Raw genomic sequence first — 20,237 nt, 5'->3', positions numbered from 1 at the left:
GATGCAAGGATTCTTCAGTATACACAAATCAATAAATGTGATACACCATATTAACAAATTGAAGAATAGAACCATAAAATCATCTCAGTAGATGCAGATAAAGCTTTTGACAAAATTCAACACCCATTTATGATAAAAACTCTCCAGAAAGTGGACAGAGAGGGAACCTACCTCAACACAATAAAGGCCATATATTACTAACCCACAGCAAACATCATTCTCAATGGTGAAAAAGTGAGAGCGTTTCCTCTAAGATCAGGAACAAGACAAGGATGTCCACTCTTGCCAGTATTATTCAACATAGTTTTGGAAGTCCTAGCCATGGCAGTTAGAGAAGAAAAAGAAATAAAAGTAATACAAGTTGGAAAAGAAGAAGTAAACTGTCACTGTTTGCAGATGACATGATACTATACGTAGAGAATGCTAAAGATGCCACCAGAAAACTACTAGAGCTAATCAATGAATTTGGTAAAGTTGCAGGGTACAAAATTAATGCACAGAAATCTCTTGCATTCCTATACACTAATGATGAAAAATCTGAAAGAGAAATTAAGGAAATACTCCCATTTACCATTGCAACAGAAAGAATAAAATACCTAGGAATAAACCTACCTAGGGAGACAAAAGACCTGTATGCAGAAAACTATAAGACACTGATGAAAGAAATTAAAGATGATACAGATGGAGAGATATACCATGTTCTCGGATTGGAAGAATCAATATTGTGAAAATGAGTATACTACCCAAAGCAACCTGCAGATTCAATGCAATCCCTATCAAATTACCAATGGCAGTTTTTGCAGAACTAGAGCAAAAAATCTTAAAATTTGTATGGAGACACAGAAGACCCTGAATAGCCAAAGCAGTCTTGCAGGAAGAAAATGGAGCTGGAGGAATCAGACCTCCTGACTTCAGACTATACTACGAAGCTACAGTAATCAAGACAGTATGGTACTGGCACAAAAACAGAAATATAGATCAATGGAACAAGGTAGAAATCTCAGAGATAAACCCATGCACCTGTGGTCAACTAATCTATGACAAAGGAGACAAGGATATACAATGGAGAGAAAACAGTCTCTTCAATAAGTGGTGCTGGGAAAACTGGACAGCTATATGTAAAGGAATGAATTTAGAACACTCCCTAACACCGTACACAAAAATAATCTCAAAATGGATTAGAGACCTAAATGTATGACCGGACACTATAAAACTCTTAGAGGAAAACATAGGAAGAACACTCTTTGACATAAATCATACCAAGATCCTTTTGGATCCACCTCCTAGAGAAATGGAAATAAAAACAAAAAGAGACACATGGGACCTAATGAAACTTAAAAGCTTTTGCAAAGCAAAGGAAACTACAAACAAGACAGAAAGACAACCCTCAGAATAGGAGAAAATATTTGCAAATGAATCAATGGACAAATTATTAATCTCCAAAATATATAAACAGCTCATGCAGCTCAATATTAAAAAAACAAACAACCCAATCCAAAAATGGGCCAAAGACCTAAATAGACATTTCTCCAGAGAGGACATACAGATGGCCAAGGAGCACATGAAAAGGTGCTCAACATTACTAATTATTAGGGAAGTGCAAATCAAAACTACAATGAGGTATCGATTCACACCAGTTAGAATGGGCATTATCAGAAAATCTGCAAACAATAAATGCTGGAGAGGTTGTGGAGAAAAGAGAACCCTCGTGCACTGTTGGTGGCAATGTAAATTGATACAGCCACTATGGAGAGCAGTATGGAGGTTCCTCAAAAAAGTAAAAATAGAACTACCATGTGATCCAGCAATCCCACTACTGGACATATACCCTGAGAAAACCATAATCCAAAAATACACATGCACCCCAATGTTCACTGCAGCACTGTTTACAATAGCCAAGTCATGGAAGCAAACTAAATGCCCATCGACAGATGAATGGATAAAGAAGATGTGGTACATATATACAATGGAATATTACTCAACCATAAAAAGGGAACAAAATTGGGTCGTTTGTAGAGACATGGATGAATCTAGAGACTGTCATACAGAGTGAAATAAGGCAGAAAGAGAAAAACAGATATCGTATGTTAACGAATATATGTGGAACCTAGAAAAATAGTACAGATGAACTGGTTTCCAGGGCAGAAATTGAGACACAGATGTAGAGAACAAACGTATGGACACCAAGGGGGTAAGCGGCGGCAGGTGGGGGTGGTGGTGTGATGAATTGGACAATTGAGATTGACATGTATACACTGATGTGTATAAAATGGATAACTAATAAGAACCTGCTGTGTAAAAAAATAAATAAAACTAAAAAATAAATAAAAGTGAATATAAGGGCATTTACTCATTTGCAGAATCATCAAAATGACATAATTGACATTTTATCACTCATACATGCATATATATTTTATTCTTACCAACATAGCAGAAATGCTCCATAAAACTAATTGAACTTGTTTTCACTTTATATGCACACGTTCTACCAATACTCTATCTTCAAGTTACTGATGAGTAAGGAAAGACTGAAGAAAAAGGAACATAGGTTGCTCTGTCTTTCTAAGTCATTTTCAGCATTAGTTGTTGGCTAATACAGGCAAGTAACAGGAGTAAGAAAGGATCTGATAGGATTCCCAGGTCATTTGTGTTTCTTGGAATGTAACTGCCTTCTTTGTGAGTTCAGTTCTTTCTGAGCAAGTTCTGGTTAAGTTGGAAAGTGTGGCCCTTCAAGGACTCTGCTTACCTAGTCATAAGTGTAACATGATAGTACTCACTGTGAGTCTCACTGAATTCTCAAGCTTCATGGGTCTGCCAGAATTCTATTGTCATGGGGCATTACCACACTATGCAAATGGAATAACAAGACTAGGAGGGCACACAGATTGTGCATATCCAATCTGCTCACATACAGGCTGTTATGTTACATCAGACATAACTTGCAAATCACAAGTTCAATGACAGAATTATTAAGAATTTCAAGATGGTAAAAAAAAAAAAGGTTGGTGGCAATTATTTACTGCATAGAGAAGTAAAGGAACATTATAGGATGCCACATATCTTGGTACTTCTGCTTATTACTGTGAGCTAAATATTCTCTAGTATAACTCTTAAATTTAAATTTTTGATTGAGGCCCAAAATATATATACAACACAACTCTAAATAATTTTCAGAATATGAACTGTAAAATTTGATAGTCATAATTACATAAATTGATTTTTCCAAGGATTTCCCACACTTTAACAAAAAGAAAAACCCAAGATTACTGAATATGAAGGTTATGCTGTGAGTTTAGTGCAATGGTATTTGCTAATATCTTTCTACAAGCCCTCTTATAAGCAGAACTAAGGAAAAAATTATTAATCACATTAACTCAACTTGATTGAAACACAGTGGTGTTTAGAATGGAGCAGATCCTTCCACAGTGGTGTGGGAGAGATGTTCAACTCCTCCACTGACAGAAGGAGATTAAAGTAGGCATGGCACTGTTATAATATGTAACCTTTTTAAACTATGTGCCAGACATTGAGCTAGGGACCTCATTAAATCATTTTTCTTATTTAATATGCACAACAGTACCATAAATAAATATTACTATTATTTAGCTTCCATTTTGCAGGTTAGGAAACTGAATCTCACAGTGGCTAAATAATTTGCTCAAGAACACATAGTTGGTAAGTGGTAGAGCCAGTATTTGAACCAGGACAGTTTAACTTCTAGTTAACTAAAACAGTACATTTGGAAGAGATGAAATGAACAGTGTAGATAATTTCATACTCAAAAACAATTAAGAAGAATGAAGTCAAAAGAAAGAACTAATCAAGAATGAAAATATGAAATAAAAAAATCTGTGGAACTAAGAATGAATAAAGCTTTGTTTAATCTTAAATAATGCCAGAGGTAAAATTATTGTTTGATTTTTCTAGAGTTTCCAGAGTGCTTTTATACAGATGAGTCATTCACCTTTTAGTCGTTGAAATTAAACAAAGCCGGGTAATCTTGGATTCAGGCAGATGAACAAAATGATAATAGGAAAAGGCATAAAAATGAAATATTAATTTCAGTTAAGAAAACACATCTCACACCTTTATTGCAAAACACATGTACTTTCAGTTTTACCACTATCATATTGTACACATAGAGGACATGCATTTAAAAATGTGCTATGGACGTCCCTGGTGGTGCAGTGGTTAAGAATCCCCCTGCCAAAGCAGGGGACACGGGTTTGAGCCCTGGCCCCGGAAGATCCCAAATGCCGTAGAGCAACTAAGCCCATGCGCCACAACTACTGAGCCTGTGCTCTATAGTCCGTGAGCCACAACTCCTGAAGCCCGTGCACCTAGAGCCTGTGCTCCGCAACAAGAGAAGCCACCACAATAAGAAGCCCGTGCACTGCAATGAAGAGTAGCCCCTCCGGGCTTCCCTGGTGGCGCAGTGGTTGAGAGTCCGCCTGCCGATGCAGGGGACACGGGTTCGTGCCCTGGTCCAGGAGGATCCCTCATACCATGGAGCAGCTAGGCCCGTGAGCCATGGCCGCTGAGCCTGCACGTCCAGAGCCTCTGCTCCACAACAGGAGAGGCCACAACAGTGAGAGGCCCACATACCGCAAAAAAAAAAGTGTAGCCCCCACTCGCTGCAACTAGAGAAACCCTGAGTGCAGCAACAAAGACCTAACGCAACCATAAATAAATTTAATTAATTAATTAAAATAACAATGTGCCATGATAGTTGATGTTAAACAGAGGCAGAAGTCATGGGGCTGATGTCAATCTTTACCCTTTTTTTCTGCCTAACCACAAGTGAAATCCTTAACTGGAGTTATTAGGAGAGGAAGTCATTAATGTAGTAATAACGAGTTGTTTGCCTAATGCTCTGTTCACTAAGTGGGCAGTTTATACCATAAGTGCCTTAATTGAAGGATTTAGCACAAAATTTTCATCATTTCTTTTTAACAAGTCATTGTATTTACTAGGCTTTGTTAGAATGGGTTTCATCTCAAAAATGAAGTTAAAGCTTGTATTACTTTTTAAATTTAATTTTTATTTTATATTGGAGTATAGTTGATTTACACAGTTGTGTTAGTTTCAGGTGTACAGCAAATTGATTCAGTTATACATATACATGTATCCATTCTTTTTCAGAATATTTTCCCATATAGGTTATTACAGAATATTGAGTAGAGTTCCCTGTGCTATACAGTAGGTCTTCGTTAATTATCTATTTTATATATACTAGTGTATATATGTTAATCCCAAACTCCTAATTTATCCCTCCCCCCCACTTTTTCCCTTTGGTAACCATAAGTTTGTTTTTGAAGTCTGTGACTCTGTTTCTATTTTGTAAATAAGTTCATTTGTGTCAATTTTTAAGATTCCACATGTAAGTGATGTGATATGTGTCTTTATCTGGCTTGCTTCATTTAGTATGGTAATCTCTAGGTCCATCCATGTTGCTGCAAATGTCATTATTTCATTCTTTTTATTGCTGAGTAATATTCCATTGTATATATGTGCCGCATCTTTATCCTTTCCTCTGTTGAAGGACACTTAGGTTGCTTCCATGTCTTGGCTATTGTAAACAGTGCTGCAGTGAATATTGGGGTACATGTATCTTTCCAAATTATGAGTTTTTGAAATATGGGTTCTGAATATATGCCCAGGAGTGGGATTGCTGGATCATATGGTAGTTTTATTTTTAATTTTTAAGGAACTTCATACTGTTCTTTATAGTGGTTGTATGAGTTTACATTCCAACCAACAGTGTAGAAGATTCCCTTTTCTCCACATCCTTTCCAGCATTTATTGTTTGTAGACTTTTTGATAATGTCCATTCTAACTGGTGTGAGGTGATACCTCATTGTAGGTTTGATTTGTATTTCTCTAATTATTAGCAATGTTGAGTCTCTTTTCATGTTCTTTTTGGCCATCTGTATGTCATCTTTGAAGAAATGTCTATTTAAATCTTCTGCCCATTTTTGATTGGGTTGTTTGTTTTTTTGATATTGAGCTGCATGAGCTGTTTGTATATTTTGGAGATCAGTCCTTTGTCAGTTACATCATTTGCAAATATTTTCTCCCTTTCTGTGGGTTGTCTTTTCATTTTGTTTATGGTTTCCTTTGCTGTGCAAAGCTTTTAAGTTTCAGTAGGTCCCATTTGTTTATTTTTGTTTTATTTTCATTACTCTAGGAGGTGGATCCAAAAAGATCTTGCTGCAGTTTATGTCCGAGAGTGTTCTGTGTTTTCCTCTAAGAGTTTTATAGTATCCAGTCTTACATTTAAGTCTTTAATCCATTTTGAGTTTATTTTTTGTGTATGGTGTTAAGAGAGTGCTTCAGTGTCATTCTTTTACATGTAGCAGTCCACTTTTCCCAGCACCACTTATTGATGAGACTGTGTTTTCTCCATTGTATATTCTTGCTTTCTTTGTCATCGGTTAACTGACCGTAGGTGCATGGGTTTATTTCTGGGCTTTCTGTCCTGTTCCATTGACCTATATCTTTGTCTTTGTGCCAGTACCATACTATTTTGATGACTGTAGCTTTGTAGTATAGTCTGAAGTCAGGGAGCCTGATTTCTTCAGTTCCGTTTTTCTTTCTTAGGATTGCTTTGGCTATTTGGGGTCTTTTGTGTTTCCATACAAACTTATACGTTTTTTGTTCTAGTTCTGTGAAAAATGCCATTGGTAATTTGATAGGGATTGCATTGAATCTGTAGATTGCTTTGGGTAGTATAGTCATTTTGACAGTATTGATGCTTCCAATCCAAGAGCGTGGTATATCTTTCCATCTGTGTCATCTTCAATTTCTTTCATCAGCATCTTACAGTTTTCAGAGTACAGGTTTTTTGCCTCCTTAGGTAGGTTTATTCCTAAGTATTTTATTCTTTTTGATTTGAAGTAAATGGGATTGTTTCCTTAATTTCTTTTTCTGATCTTTCATTGTTAGTGTATAGAAATGCTAGAGATTTCTGTGTATTAATTTTGTGTCCTGCTACTTTACCAAATTCATTGATGAGCTCTAGTAGTTTTCTGGTTAAAGCTTGTATTATTGACTACATTAGGGCCTGGAGTTGGAAAGTGGCTGCTGACAAGGAAGGAAGGTAAGTTTTTATCTCAGGGTCACCTGTTTCAGTTTTGCCAAGATTGTGGAGAATGAAAACACAGACAGAAACTTGAGATAACAAAACAAAGGTGGCAAGGAAAAGAACAGAGTAGGGACATAAAAGATAAACTTACTGAGGATGGAAATAGTTTGAAGATGATGAGAAAGTAGGAAAATTCTGAAAAAAATTGTAATGTGAAGACCCTAAATTGTTTAAAGATATTTAAAAGTCAATAGGTAAAAAATACTTATATTTTCTATAGAGATAAATAATATCTTTAATTTTTTTATGTATTCTTTTCCTCTCTATATATAAAGAAAGAGAAAGTGAAGCTAAAGATAACATTCATATTATAAATTGGATATAAATTGGTTGGTCAAAATAAAAACTGCACTGAAATTACACAAGTAAGGCGGACTTTAGACTGTTACACTGGAGAGAAACTAAAATCAACTCTGCAGAAACAAAAGATGTTTTTTAAGCCCTGAGGTGAGCTAGTGGAAAAACACTGGAAGATGTAAGAGAAGAGATTGATCAGTGGGATGTGTTGAGCATACTGAGTTACTCCTGAGTTTGCAAATGTTTTCTCTGTGTTTGCTTCTGTGGCAGTCTGTGTTTGCTAATTGGTGCCCAATGAAGAAAATAGGTACCTACCATCCTGGGAGATTAGGACATTATCTTCTTTGATGTGTCCATGACAGAGACGGTTCCCAACTCTTGAGAAAAACATTTCCTGGTTTGTAAAACTGGCAAGAGGCTAGGAGAAGATTTACACAAATTTCAAAGGGTCAGAAAGAAAATTTACAGTTGCATTTTTCTAAAATAAATTTTCTAATAAAGGGAGGTCAGGGACCTAGAATCAGGAAGAAACCTGTCTATAGTTTAGTCTAACTGTGGGTAATGGTAAGGCCATCTTGGTCAGGTTCTAGTAAACCATCAATTGGAAATATATTGGGCTGGCCAAAAAGTTCCTTCGGGTTTCCATAACATTGTACAGAAAACCCGAATGAACTTTTTGGCCAACCCAACCCAGTATAAACACCAGTGGCTTTTTCAGGAAAGCAACATATGTTCTGGATTTCCAATTCATTTTTTCCCCCTCATCCAGCAAATATTTACTGCAAAACTCTTAAGTTTTAACAATAACTGAACCAAGGACTCCGGATATAAAGATGTTGAATAAGACAATATCTCTGGTCAGAAGGTTCTCATAGGCTAATGGAGGTAGATAAAAAGTCTTAAAGAGTGTTATGTCTACAACACTGTGGAACACAGAGAGTAGAGCACAGCCTCATCTGGGCGGTTTGAGAAAGATAAGGTTCACAGAGGAAGGAAACAGTCCTAAAGGATGACTTAGCAAGATGATGGGGCAATGAGGCATGGAGAACAGTGTACAGGAAATGATAGAGGAGTGAGAAAGCAGCATGTCAGTTCATGGAAAAGCAAATAGCTTTCAGTGGATAGAATTTAGGGAAAACATGAGGCAATGGTGGAGGATGAGAATGTTCTCTGCTCTAGTAAGAATTTGGCCTTCAGCTGATCGGTATCAGGGAGACTGTGATGCTTATATTTGCATTTTTAAAATACACCCTTGTGTTCAGGATGGGTGATTGGCTGCAGGGGAAATGGGACACAGCAGGCAGCCAGAGGAAAGTGTGAAATGGTGTGGAAGAGAACATGGGGTGAGGCAATACTTAGTATGTTGAATAAATCAGACTCACTACCTGGATGTGATTGGAGAGGGAGTGCCGGCATTAAAAATGATTTGGAAACTTCCCATTTAAGTTGAAGAGATGTGTTGCTTCTCTTCAAGATAGGGAATGAAGAAAGAGTTATAAGATTCAATTCATGAGTCTTTTACTTCAATAAGCTGAGAGTGATTCTGGACTTACATGTCTTACACAGTTGTTTTAAAGTTCAGATAAGGTGGTTATATGAAAATGTTTTCTAGGTGATCTAGGCAAATATGAACCTCCATTCTTTTCCCATCTCAATTGTTTATTGAATTTATATTGGTTATCAATATATAAGTAAGTATATGAATAATGACTTTCACTATCAAAAGTCAATATGAATTTTTAAGACAATTTCTGAAGAATACAAAACACATTGTCAACTTAATAATAATTCTTAGGGTTACTGTAGAGTTTGTACAGGTCTGGCAAGAGGAATCTGATCCCAAGGTTACAATACTAGAGACTTTCTAAATAGTATGCTTTTTAAAAAAGAATCTTGACTCTATCTGGTTTCTCTCTACTTTGATTTCTCCTTTCTGCTTACCCTCTTCTCAGTTTCATTACACTGATGAGTTTTGATTTTGCAATGGCTTCTGGAGGTGCATTGCATATAGTGCTACTGAGACTGTTAAAAATTAACCATAGTATAACTGAATCACCTTGCTGTACAGCTGAAACTAACACAACATTGTTAATCAACTGTACTCCAATACACAATAAAAACTTTTTAAAAGTCAACCATAGCAATCTCCACATTTCTATGATTTAAGAAAATCAGGATGATGCCAGGGACATTTATGGAGTAGGACTAAATGTACATATACCTTACATTAAAATACAGTTCATTATACTTTTAATGTATCAATGTTCTTAACTCTTAAACTATAAAAACCTTCATAAACCAAGGTTTATCTTTTATATTACATTTAAGCTTCACCACAATGAATGCAGTAAACTTTCAGTATATACTTTTACCAAGAAAAGAAAATGTCTATCCTCTGACCCCAGTTCTCATTTTGTTTTACTTCTCTGGAAATCTTCACGAATTGTTGGTGTAATTACTTCAAGCTGATGTTTAATTCTCTTATCCTATAGTAGGAAACGCAATAGAATGAGAGGAGATATTTTAGAAGAGTTCATGAGAGTTTGGTGGTATCCCTAAAAATAGATTTAAAAAAGGGTAAATTTGGGAGTTAAAGTGCCAATATACATGTTTAAGTTGATTAAAATGATAAATTATTAAAAACATTCTTAAGATTATATTTATGGGGAAAAATGTTAAATGGGTGTCACCAAATTAAATATTTAAATATGTTTTTGAGTTCATAAAAATAAATAAACCCAAGCATTTTCATTTTATTTCTCAACCTCTTGTTAAAGTGTTTCACAAACAAGTTTAAATAAGATATGCTTCAGTTAAGGCTTCAAAGTAAGATGTAAATTGTAATATGTGGACAGTGATTCATTCATTTACTTCTGTGTTATATATTTCATGTAAAATATGCATTTTTTTAAGATTTGGTTAAAATGCCTAGAGCTTGATGTGGGGTCGGGGGTGAGCATGTTACATAAAAGCAAAGCAGTCCTTCGAAACTTTTCATGTTGGAAATGCATGCCAAAAAATATAGTATATTTAATACACAAAGTCAAGCATGAGAAGGATTCTAAGTGTTGGCATCACATTCAGAATAGCAAGAAATTAACCTCAGAAAGATTAAAGAAAAATATCTGCTGGTTCCTTGGCTTCTTTGCAGACAAAGGCTCATCCATTCTTATCTCCTTTGGCATCTCAAGTTCTCCCTACCACCATAACAGTTAAAAAGGTAGACTGGAGAGTTGGTTAGAACTCAGTACAAATCTCTGCTTCTTTAGTCAAACTTCTGCTAATTTGAGACAGTAAAATTAAACTTATTGAGCTTGAATTTCCTTTAGAGTGAAAAATACATATTAATATCCATGTCAGAAATATGCTGTGAAAGATATAAACTTTCAGTTATAAAATAAATAAGTCACGGAGATGTAATGTATAGCATGGTGACTATAGTTAATAATACTATATTGCATATTTAAAAGTTGATAAGAGAATACATCTTAAAAATCTTCATCACAAGGAAAAATGGTAACTATGTACAGGGACAAATGTTAATTAGACTTATTGTGGTGATCATATACAAATATTGAATCATTATGTTGTACACCTAAAACTAATGTTACATGTCAATTATACCTCAAAAAAAAAAAGAAGGCTGTTGGCACAATTAGCTGAGATGATGTATATAATATTCACAGCATGGTGCCTGACCAAAGATGAGCAATCAGTAACTATTCATTGAATGAATGTTTTCACCCAGGTATAAAGAGAAGTATAAAGGGAAGTCCCACAGAGAAGTGAATGATGTTAGGTAGGAAATCCAGATGAATTCGTTTTATATAGCTGCCCTTTCGAGAGGCAATTCAGTTCTAATCAAACCACAAGAGAATAAAGGCAAAAAAATCTTAGAGCAATGCTTTTCAAATTTTACCTGTATACAGGTCACCCAGGGATCTTTTTAAAATACAAGTTATGATTTCTGGGTGGGATCTGAGAGACTGCATTTCTAGCAAACTCCAGGTGATGCATGTGCTGCCTGTCCACTGAATACACTTTAGCAAAGTCCTAGACCACTTGAATGCATGGTATGTTAAGAAATACTGTACTTAAATCCATATTTGTCTAGTCCAGCATTCTGTTTCCTAGAACAACAGCTTAAACTTAATTCATTTATTCACATAGTAGATCATCTAGTGTCTACTAGGTGCCAGGCACTGTTTTAGGTTCTAAGTATAAAATAATGAACAAGACAGTTAAGAAACATGCCCTTATTGAGCTTGTATTCTAGTAGTAGGATCAGATAATAAACATGTAAACAATTACTTAAAATAGTTTCTAGTGGTGATTAAAACTATCACGAAAATAAAATGAATTTACTGTGAGATTGTGTATGGTCAGTTAAGGCTCCCCTAGCAAGGAGACAATTGAACTGAAACCTGAATGTTGAGAAGCAGTCTGCTGTGTGAAGATATGAAAGCTTCATGAAAAAGGAAGAGAGAATGCAAAGGCAACAGTGAGATTGATCTGTAGGAGGAAAGGAAAAATAGTCACTGTGTCTAGGGCATAATGCCATTATTTGGATGCAAGACCGTGATGGGCAATCAGGAGCGATTAGAGGGGCAAACAGGGGCAAGGTCACACCTGAGCAAGTTGTGGGACCGTGGCGGGGTGGGGGTGGGGGAATGTGTGTAGAGGGGGGACTGCCAGGGAGGAAAGTGAAGTAAATGCTGAAACCTTGGAGGTTGGATCCCAAGTGGGTCTTAACAGCTCCACAGAGGGTTAAGGTGGACTCTAGAAGGAATTGGCTTACAGGAAAGTACACCTGACTAAGCAGAAAAAAGTGAGTGAAAAAGATCTAACATAAGGTGTGGGACACAGGTTGGGGGAAAAAAATAAAAGACTAACTCAAAAAGCAAGAAAGGTTAAAATTGTACATCCCTTAGGTTTACACTACAAGAAACAGGAATGTATTATTTATGTCATGCAAATTAATGTAATTGCACACAGGAAGCACACTCTCCTCTAATGTTGCAGGATGAATTAAATTTTTCTGAATAGAAATGATTAAGTAACTATTATAGAAAACAGAAAACTATAATTCCTGGTTGACTATAAGCCCCAAACTTGCCTTACTTTTCACAGAATATTGGAAATGAAAGTGAATGAGAGTAGATAGAACAATAAAAGATAGCAACAAAGGAAATAAGACATATGCAGGCCCCTCTTTGCACTAAGAAAAAAGTCTAGTACACACGAGAGTCATTAGGTAAATTGTAGAATATTACATGTTTTGGAGTATAATGATTTTTATATTGTATCTACCATACAATCTATATCATATCATTTATTGGGATATAAGCCAAACTCTAAAGCCAGTAAAAGCAGAAGTAAAGGAGATCTTCTTACAGATCAGAGTAACTAAAGAAGAATGAATAATGTAATAATGACCCAACAGTCATTTTAGTGAGTCTTACTTACTAGTGAGCAAGCCTAACAGTTTAAAGGCTTGCAAACTAGTGGCTACTAACACGTAAGTGCATTCCAATTGCCTTCTGATTTAGCCTAATGATTTAAGGCCCTACAAACTAGTAGCGATTAATGTTAGAGCATTTCCAATTGACTTCTGATTTTCTGTCTTTGTTTTTCAAATACATGAATAAAGGACTGTCCATTCAAAAGATGCTCCTCACCCTCCATCAGTGACAAACAGCTTTGAGTCGTTGGCTTATAGCAATGAAGAAGGGCATGATTAGTCAGCCTTTCTCATCTGAATGCCTAATGCCTCAAGGCACACATTTCTGATACACCCATCCTGAATTATGGATATATTCTGTGGCAAAACAGCAGATTAATTTTGCCTGTTTGTATATTGTTTTACTCTGTTCCATTGACCTCATTAGCACCTGTACTTACCAGCTAAGCCACAGAGTTCAGACGTTTTCATACTGTATTTTGGTCATTTATTTGTAATTCTTCTAGTTTTCTTTGCCATTTATTAACAGCAACAGTATTTTCTTCCTCACTGACCTTTTGTATATATCCTTTCATTTACTCAAACGCTAGATGATGCCGGTCTCTAGAGCTCTGTGAGTAACAGAAAGAGTGGACTGAGATGAAGCTAGAAAAGAAAACAAGAGCCACATCATTTGAGGTTTCATAAACTTTTGAGAAATCTGGCCTTCATCTTAAGAGCAGTAGGAAACTACTGAAGAGTTTTAAGCACTGGAGTGACACAGTCTTACTTCTGCCATTAGCTTACCTTGTTTTTTCCCCCTTTCCCAGTGGGATCACTGTAGCCAGTGGTATTATACTATCATCCTATTATTTATGTTTCCTGGCTATTTCCAACTAATGGACTAGTTTTTTAATGGAAGAAAAAGGTTGCCAACTGTACAAAAATAAATTCTCTGGGAGACACAAGAGAGTTTGCAAAGAAGAGAATATGAGTTGGTTCAGGAAAACAAATGGTACATGCTATGGATGGGTTCATTATTTGTGAATGATGGCTCATCTGTAATAATGAAATAAAGGGGGGTAGACATATTTCTTTGATGCTATTTATTGCAAAGATTAATAATATAAGTATAAAAATCACTTCCTGGGCAGGTATCACAGCATAAAATACTTGTAGCAATGTGCTTGATCTATACACCCAAACACTGATAATAAAGAAGCCTCATTTAGGAATCAATCGATCGATCTATCTTATCTATGTGTCTATCTATTCATTCCTGGTATTTTTTTAACATCTGGCTGTAGTATGCAGTGACTTTTTTGGTTTTGCTTTCAACCAAGAACAAGAGGGAAGTAACCTAGTTTATGTTGGTGCCCAACTGGTTTCAGTTGCTCATTTTACATTATTTTAAAATGATAGACTATTGGTGATGATGTCTTTCCCAGGAGAAGAAGTTGACAGACAGCTGTGCAGAGACGCCATCTTCCCCATCCCTGTTGCCTGCGATGCCCCGTGCCCCAAGGATTGTGTGCTCAGCTCGTGGTCTGCATGGTCGTCCTGCTCCCACACCTGCTCGGGGAAAACCACAGAAGGGAAACAGATACGAGCACGGTCCATCCTGGCCTATGCAGGAGAGGACGGTAAGGTCACCAGCTTCAGAAGGGACTTAGGTTTCTTCCAGAAGTTGGTGTGCATTATCTTTGTGTAGCCTGGATACGATGGATGTTCTACAAAAATCAACTTCCAGAAATCCAGCAATCCAAGGAGATTTAATATCTGTTGACATATTGGGCACCTTGCTCCTGTTCCCCCAAATTAACCTTGAAGATAGATCTTTAATAAAAAAGACTTTGGAAAGTGAACTCACTTTGCCTTTTCTCCCTCCTAATAATTCAAGTTCTTTCTACTTCAAAGTGTTAAACCTGTGAAAAAAATTTGAAAATGACTCTCCACATTGCAAATATCAGGTTTCATTGTTTTTTCTCTATTTCAGTAGTCAATTTTCCCCATGAAATCGTATTCTACCTTCTCATAAATAGTAAGCTTTATTTTAAATAATCACCAGCATGACTGTTGCTTGACTAAAAATTACATGGATTTTCTAGCATTCAGGTTCCTGAGCATAGGCTCTGAGATCCAGAATGTAGACTGTGTTCATTTTTAAAATACTTTGCTCCTAAATCACTTCACCCTATTGGGTGAATAAAGCACAGGTTTTTCATATATTCATAGTTCAGTTGTTCAAGCTTTATTGTCGAGTAATACAAGGCTCTTGGTAATTGTCTCTCAAGCTTGTATCCAGATGCTAATTTGGCCTCTGTGTGACTGGGTGATATAATGTCATATTTAATCTTGTCATTCTGGAAAATAACACAGGAGTAAGGAAAACGTAGAAATAAGTCAAGTTCTGTCATATTAAGGCATGTTCTGTCTCAAGAATATAGGCGTACGTTATTTAAATGTTATCAGGCTGAATGACACTTCTCCATTCACATTTAACACTAGTAAATAATGATTTCTATTTGTAGTAAGCACACGTTTCTTTATGTATACCTCCAAGTAATCAACTTTGGAGGAGTTTTCATATTGCCTATTTCATTTTTTTGTTTATGAAGCATTTTAGTGATAGAAATCTGCTAGTATTCTTACTTAATCAAACTTGCTATCTGTGTATGTGATTCTATGCAAAAATATAACTACCTTGGACTTAAGACATAGGAGAAAATTTAACATATTTAAAATAGTCAACCTATGAGAAAATTTAGAATTTTCTTTAAAGTGCCCAAAAACTTTTTTCTTGTCACCTCAATATAATTTTAATCATTTGCTACCAAGAGAAAAATGTATCTATGGAACCTAATAGAAAAATAGAACCTTTTAGAGACAAAATTATATTCCTTATGTTGTCAAACAATAACTCTAACCTTGTATAGATTATATTCAGACTTCACACTCTGTCAGCTCAGATCATGTCTTGGGCTTCATTAAAATTAGATCTGTGGTCACCCTGCTTCTTATAAATCCATTATACTCTGCAGACACTTGCTGTGTGACTAGTAATAAGTGACTTTTCGCCCTGTGAGTCACATGGCTGAGATTTTGCCATGTTTGCAGAACTCACCAGATCATTATTTCTATAGACATGATGCTTCACACTGAAAGGTCATAGAATGCTTTAAAGGCAAAAATTTATGATTGTTGTTTGGTATGTATCATCCTCTTAGTTTGAAAGTGTGGGACTTCGATAATTTTTAATGAAGCCTAATAGCTGCATCATAAACAGCTCGTGCTGGAAGATTACAGATGTGTATATAGTTAATCATAAAGGCATGAATTCAAAACATACTTTTAAATGGAAACTGTAGAGGAAACTCTGACAATGAGGAATCTTTTGCTATTTGTCTCTGTTAATAACAGCTACAAAAACTGGTATAATTATGTGAAATACTTAATGAAGAATTTATCTTTCAAGAATGATATAATACCTATTATTTGCTGGACACTGAAACACATTTTCTTTTCTTCAAACTAAGCCTTTTCTAATTCTGAGCTATTTTTTAAATGAATTAGGAAGTGCATTTGCAGGAAGTTTTAAAATATGTTTCCCTGCCAATTAGCTAACCCTTTATAATTCTACACAAAAGCATGTATTTCTATTATTCCCCAAGAATTAGTATTTTGTATATGTCGTAAATGTTCTTAATTATCTGTGGATCAGAAAATTAATGTGATAACCTTAAGGGAAAAGATCACCTTAATAAAATTATATATTGAGTAAACATAAGACATGAAATTATACAACTTTCTCATGAAATAACTTACAGGACAAATGTATTTATCTGGATTTACAAAATAAATGCTGCAACCTATACATTTGTACTTTTATTTATCTCAGTAATATAACCTCTTTGTATTAATAAGGAAACATTAAGTTGTACTGCAGTAACAGCCCATAAGTTCAGTAACTTTAAAAAAAACAATTATTTTTCCCTCTTGGGAATTTTGCTGCAGTGACAGGTGACTCTCCAAGGCAGTCTGTCCTACATGAAATGTCTCAGCATTGCACCTGCATATGAAGGCCTACCTCACGATCCTCATGCCGGAGGAAGAAGATAGCTGGGGAGTCTATCTGCTGATTTAAAAGCATCAGCAATTAAATTCTTTCATCCAGAAGTGATTTGTGTCATTTCCACTGACATTTCACTATCAAAGCAAATCATATAATCATGACTTGAAGTTGAACCTAATTTTAAGCGGGGCAGGGGAAATATAGTCCTACTGTGTGCTAGAAAGAGAGGAGTGCTGGCTACTGGTCTTACCCCTGGTTTACCTGTCTTTTTTTTTGTATGTCTGTATGCATGTGTGTGTCTACCTCTATGTGTATATGTATATCTATTTCCATATATATGTGTGTGTGTGTGTGTGTGTGTGTGTGTGTGTGTGTGAGTGAGATAGAGGATTATTCCATGTGGCCCCAGTGCAGTAGATAAGCTCTCCATTGTTAAAATGTTATGACTTATTATTTCTTTGTTCCTATTAAAAGAATGATAGAATAGTAGAATAGCACTTCCTTTTCCTCATGTTATACTTTCTTTTTGCTTTCCTCCCCTTCCTTTCTAGGCTCTGTATCTCTCTTCCTGAACAATTTTATATGCAAAATCATTAAGTGGAACCAAGCAGTTGAGCATCTGTGCCAGCAGGTGGGGGGTCTGCAGTGGTCCAGAGTGGGTTGTCAGAGCCCAGGCTGAGTGAGATGAGCATCCCCAGTAGGAAAAGGATGGCCTGGCATGAAGTGTCAGAGACACTGAGAAGTCTCAAGGGGTCGGGGTGGGGAGGACCATGGATTATATAAGAGGGTAAAAGCAGCTACCCAACACAGGATGCCAGCGCACGAGCAGGGTGAAGAGAGAATCCCAGCGTTGAAGCAGCCAGCCCAGTGTGGGGTGAGGAGGGTTTCAGTAATGTGGGGTGGCCGAATGCAGGGTGTCAGAATATGGGCAGAGTGATGAAGATATCCTATGGGTACAGCAATGAAGATGGCAGTGAGAGATTGGAATAATCTGGGGTGGGGGAGTGACCAAATAGGTACATGTATTAAACATAATAGGAGTTGGGTTTCTTATTGCTAGAGAAGGGAGTTATAAGTATGTTAAGAAAGAAAACTAGGGCTTCCCTGGTGGCGCGGTGGTTGAGAGTCCGCCTGCCGATGCAGGGGACACGGATTCGTGCCCCGGTCTGGGAAGATCCCACATGCCGCGAAGCGGCTGGGCCCGTGAGCCATGGCCGCTGAGCCTGCGCATGTCCGGAGCCTGTGCTCCACAACGGGAGAGGCCACAGCAGTGAGAGGCCCACGTACCAAAAAAAAAAAGAAAACTAGGATAAACCCTATTGTATTATATAGGAACTTGAAGTTATCAGTGTGAATTCATGGTGTCCAATTTATAAATCTAGGCATAGAAATAAAATACAAACATAAGTATGATATGTATTCATATTATGGATGTATACATGTATTAGCTCTGTCCACTGAAATGACATGAGAGCAGCAGGACCACAATAGCAATATGTGCATTCAGCACTCAGATCTTGGTGTCTAATGCCATTCTCCAATGAAAGGAACCAGGGCTTTTTGGAGAAATAGCTGATTCTAAGGCTGAGATAGGAAAAGTTCAAGATGTGCCTGGAGGATCTTGTGCCAGAAAGGAAGGAAGAGGAGAATATGTCAAAAGGTCACAGAAGCTAGCTTGAAGGGTCTCCCACTGGCCACATACAGGAACATTGTGAATGCCAAAATAACGATAACAGCTGGTTATAACTCTTTAAATAAGAGAGGAAACCATGGATCCATACTTGATATAAATAAATATATTAATTGAAAGTCTGATGAAGAACATTATATTTACAATCTTAAGTATCCTCCTAAATGAAGAAGTTTGACAGACACCACCTTAATCCAGTGATCAAAGTTTACATCATCAATAATGGGGAACATGCAAAGCGTGTGTTCCTGGTGTGGTGCAATGAGAACATGACATCACATCTGTAACATCTCTGTCACAGATACATATTGTAGAATCTAATCATGAGGAAAGATCTGACAAACCCTAGCTGAAAGACATTGTACAAAATAACTGGCCCTTAAACTTCGAAAGTGTCTAAATTATGAAAATTAAAGAAAGACTGAGGAAGATTGAAGGAGACTAACAAGTCGTAACATCTAAATGCAACACTTGATTCTGAACTAGATCCTTTTGCTATAAAGAATACTTTGGGATAGTTGGCAAGCTTGAATGGGTCTGAGGATTAGATGGAAATAATGTATCGGTGTTAATTTCCTGATCTTAAATATTGAATGTGCTTATGTGTAGGAAAATGCCCTTGACTGCAGGAAATACACATTGAAGTTTTTAGGATAATAGGGTATCATTTCAATAACTTCTTCCAAGTGATCCAAGGGAAGAAACTGTTGATAATACTTTTAATTTTCCTGTAGTATTGAGGTTGGTTCAAAGTTAAACAAAAAATAATAGAATGAAAACAATTTGAATACAATTGTTTTTAATAGCATCTTGAGTAACATTATGTAACCTATTATTTTGTGTACCGGCAGTACACAAAAATGTCATAAAATGCCTCTTATTGAAATATTGTCATTTGGAAACCAAATCACAAATGATAGCAACTGGAGATAGGTAATATACTGGAGAAAGTAAAAATATTTCTCTTCAACTTAAAAAATAAAATTGTGTGTGTGTGTGTTTGTATCTTACTTCCAAAGCGTTGACTTTTAGTTAAATAAGGTTAGTAATTTGCTTTTTGATTTGTTTGATACTTTGAGGTAAAAATCTTCCTTGTATTTTGTAAAACTACAGGATGGATTCCAAGAGCTACTTCAGAATTATTTCAAGAGTTCTAAAAGGATGCTGTATTTTAACATTTAAGTCTGGCATGTTTTTAATATAAATAGTAGTAAGTTGAATTTTAATGAAAAATGTAAAACTGATGTTAGGTTTATGGCCTTCTCCATTTTTTTAACTTGTGTTACAGATTCTTAACACACTTGGTTTAAAAAGGAAAAATTATTTTCAAAATGTTTTCCACTGAGTATAGCAGTAACTTCTGTTAGTTTTCATTATAGATTCAGTTATCCTTACAAAGCAAGAAATGAGAGAATATTTATTTTTGTAAAGTTCAAAATGAACTGATATTATAACTTCAGCAAAATGTTAGTGTGTCTTTACACCCGCTTTGTACATGCAGAGAATGGAGACAATTGAATAAAATTAGGCCAAAATTTTTCTCAAATAATTAGTATCTTCAAAAATTATATTTTGCAGTATAAAACATTGGGGA

The 20,237-nt window shown here is 36.1% G+C and overlaps 1 protein-coding gene across 1 annotated transcript in view; it reads left to right on the top strand.

Moving 5' to 3' along the window:
- THSD7A (thrombospondin type 1 domain containing 7A) overlaps nt 1-20,237 on the top strand; it is a 456,679-nt gene that overhangs the window by 336,437 nt on the left and 100,005 nt on the right. Inside the window, exon 7 of the mRNA XM_032643093.1 lies at nt 14,330-14,524. Within this exon, the coding sequence (XP_032498984.1) occupies nt 14,330-14,524 (195 nt within the window). The remainder of the gene's footprint in view (nt 1-14,329; nt 14,525-20,237) is intronic.

The sequence above is a fragment of the Phocoena sinus genome, chromosome 9 (assembly GCF_008692025.1).
Source record: "Phocoena sinus isolate mPhoSin1 chromosome 9, mPhoSin1.pri, whole genome shotgun sequence".
NCBI lineage: Eukaryota > Metazoa > Chordata > Mammalia > Artiodactyla > Phocoenidae > Phocoena > Phocoena sinus.
The sequence above is the reverse complement of the archived record's forward strand: the minus strand, read 5'-3'. Positions and strand labels throughout refer to the sequence as shown.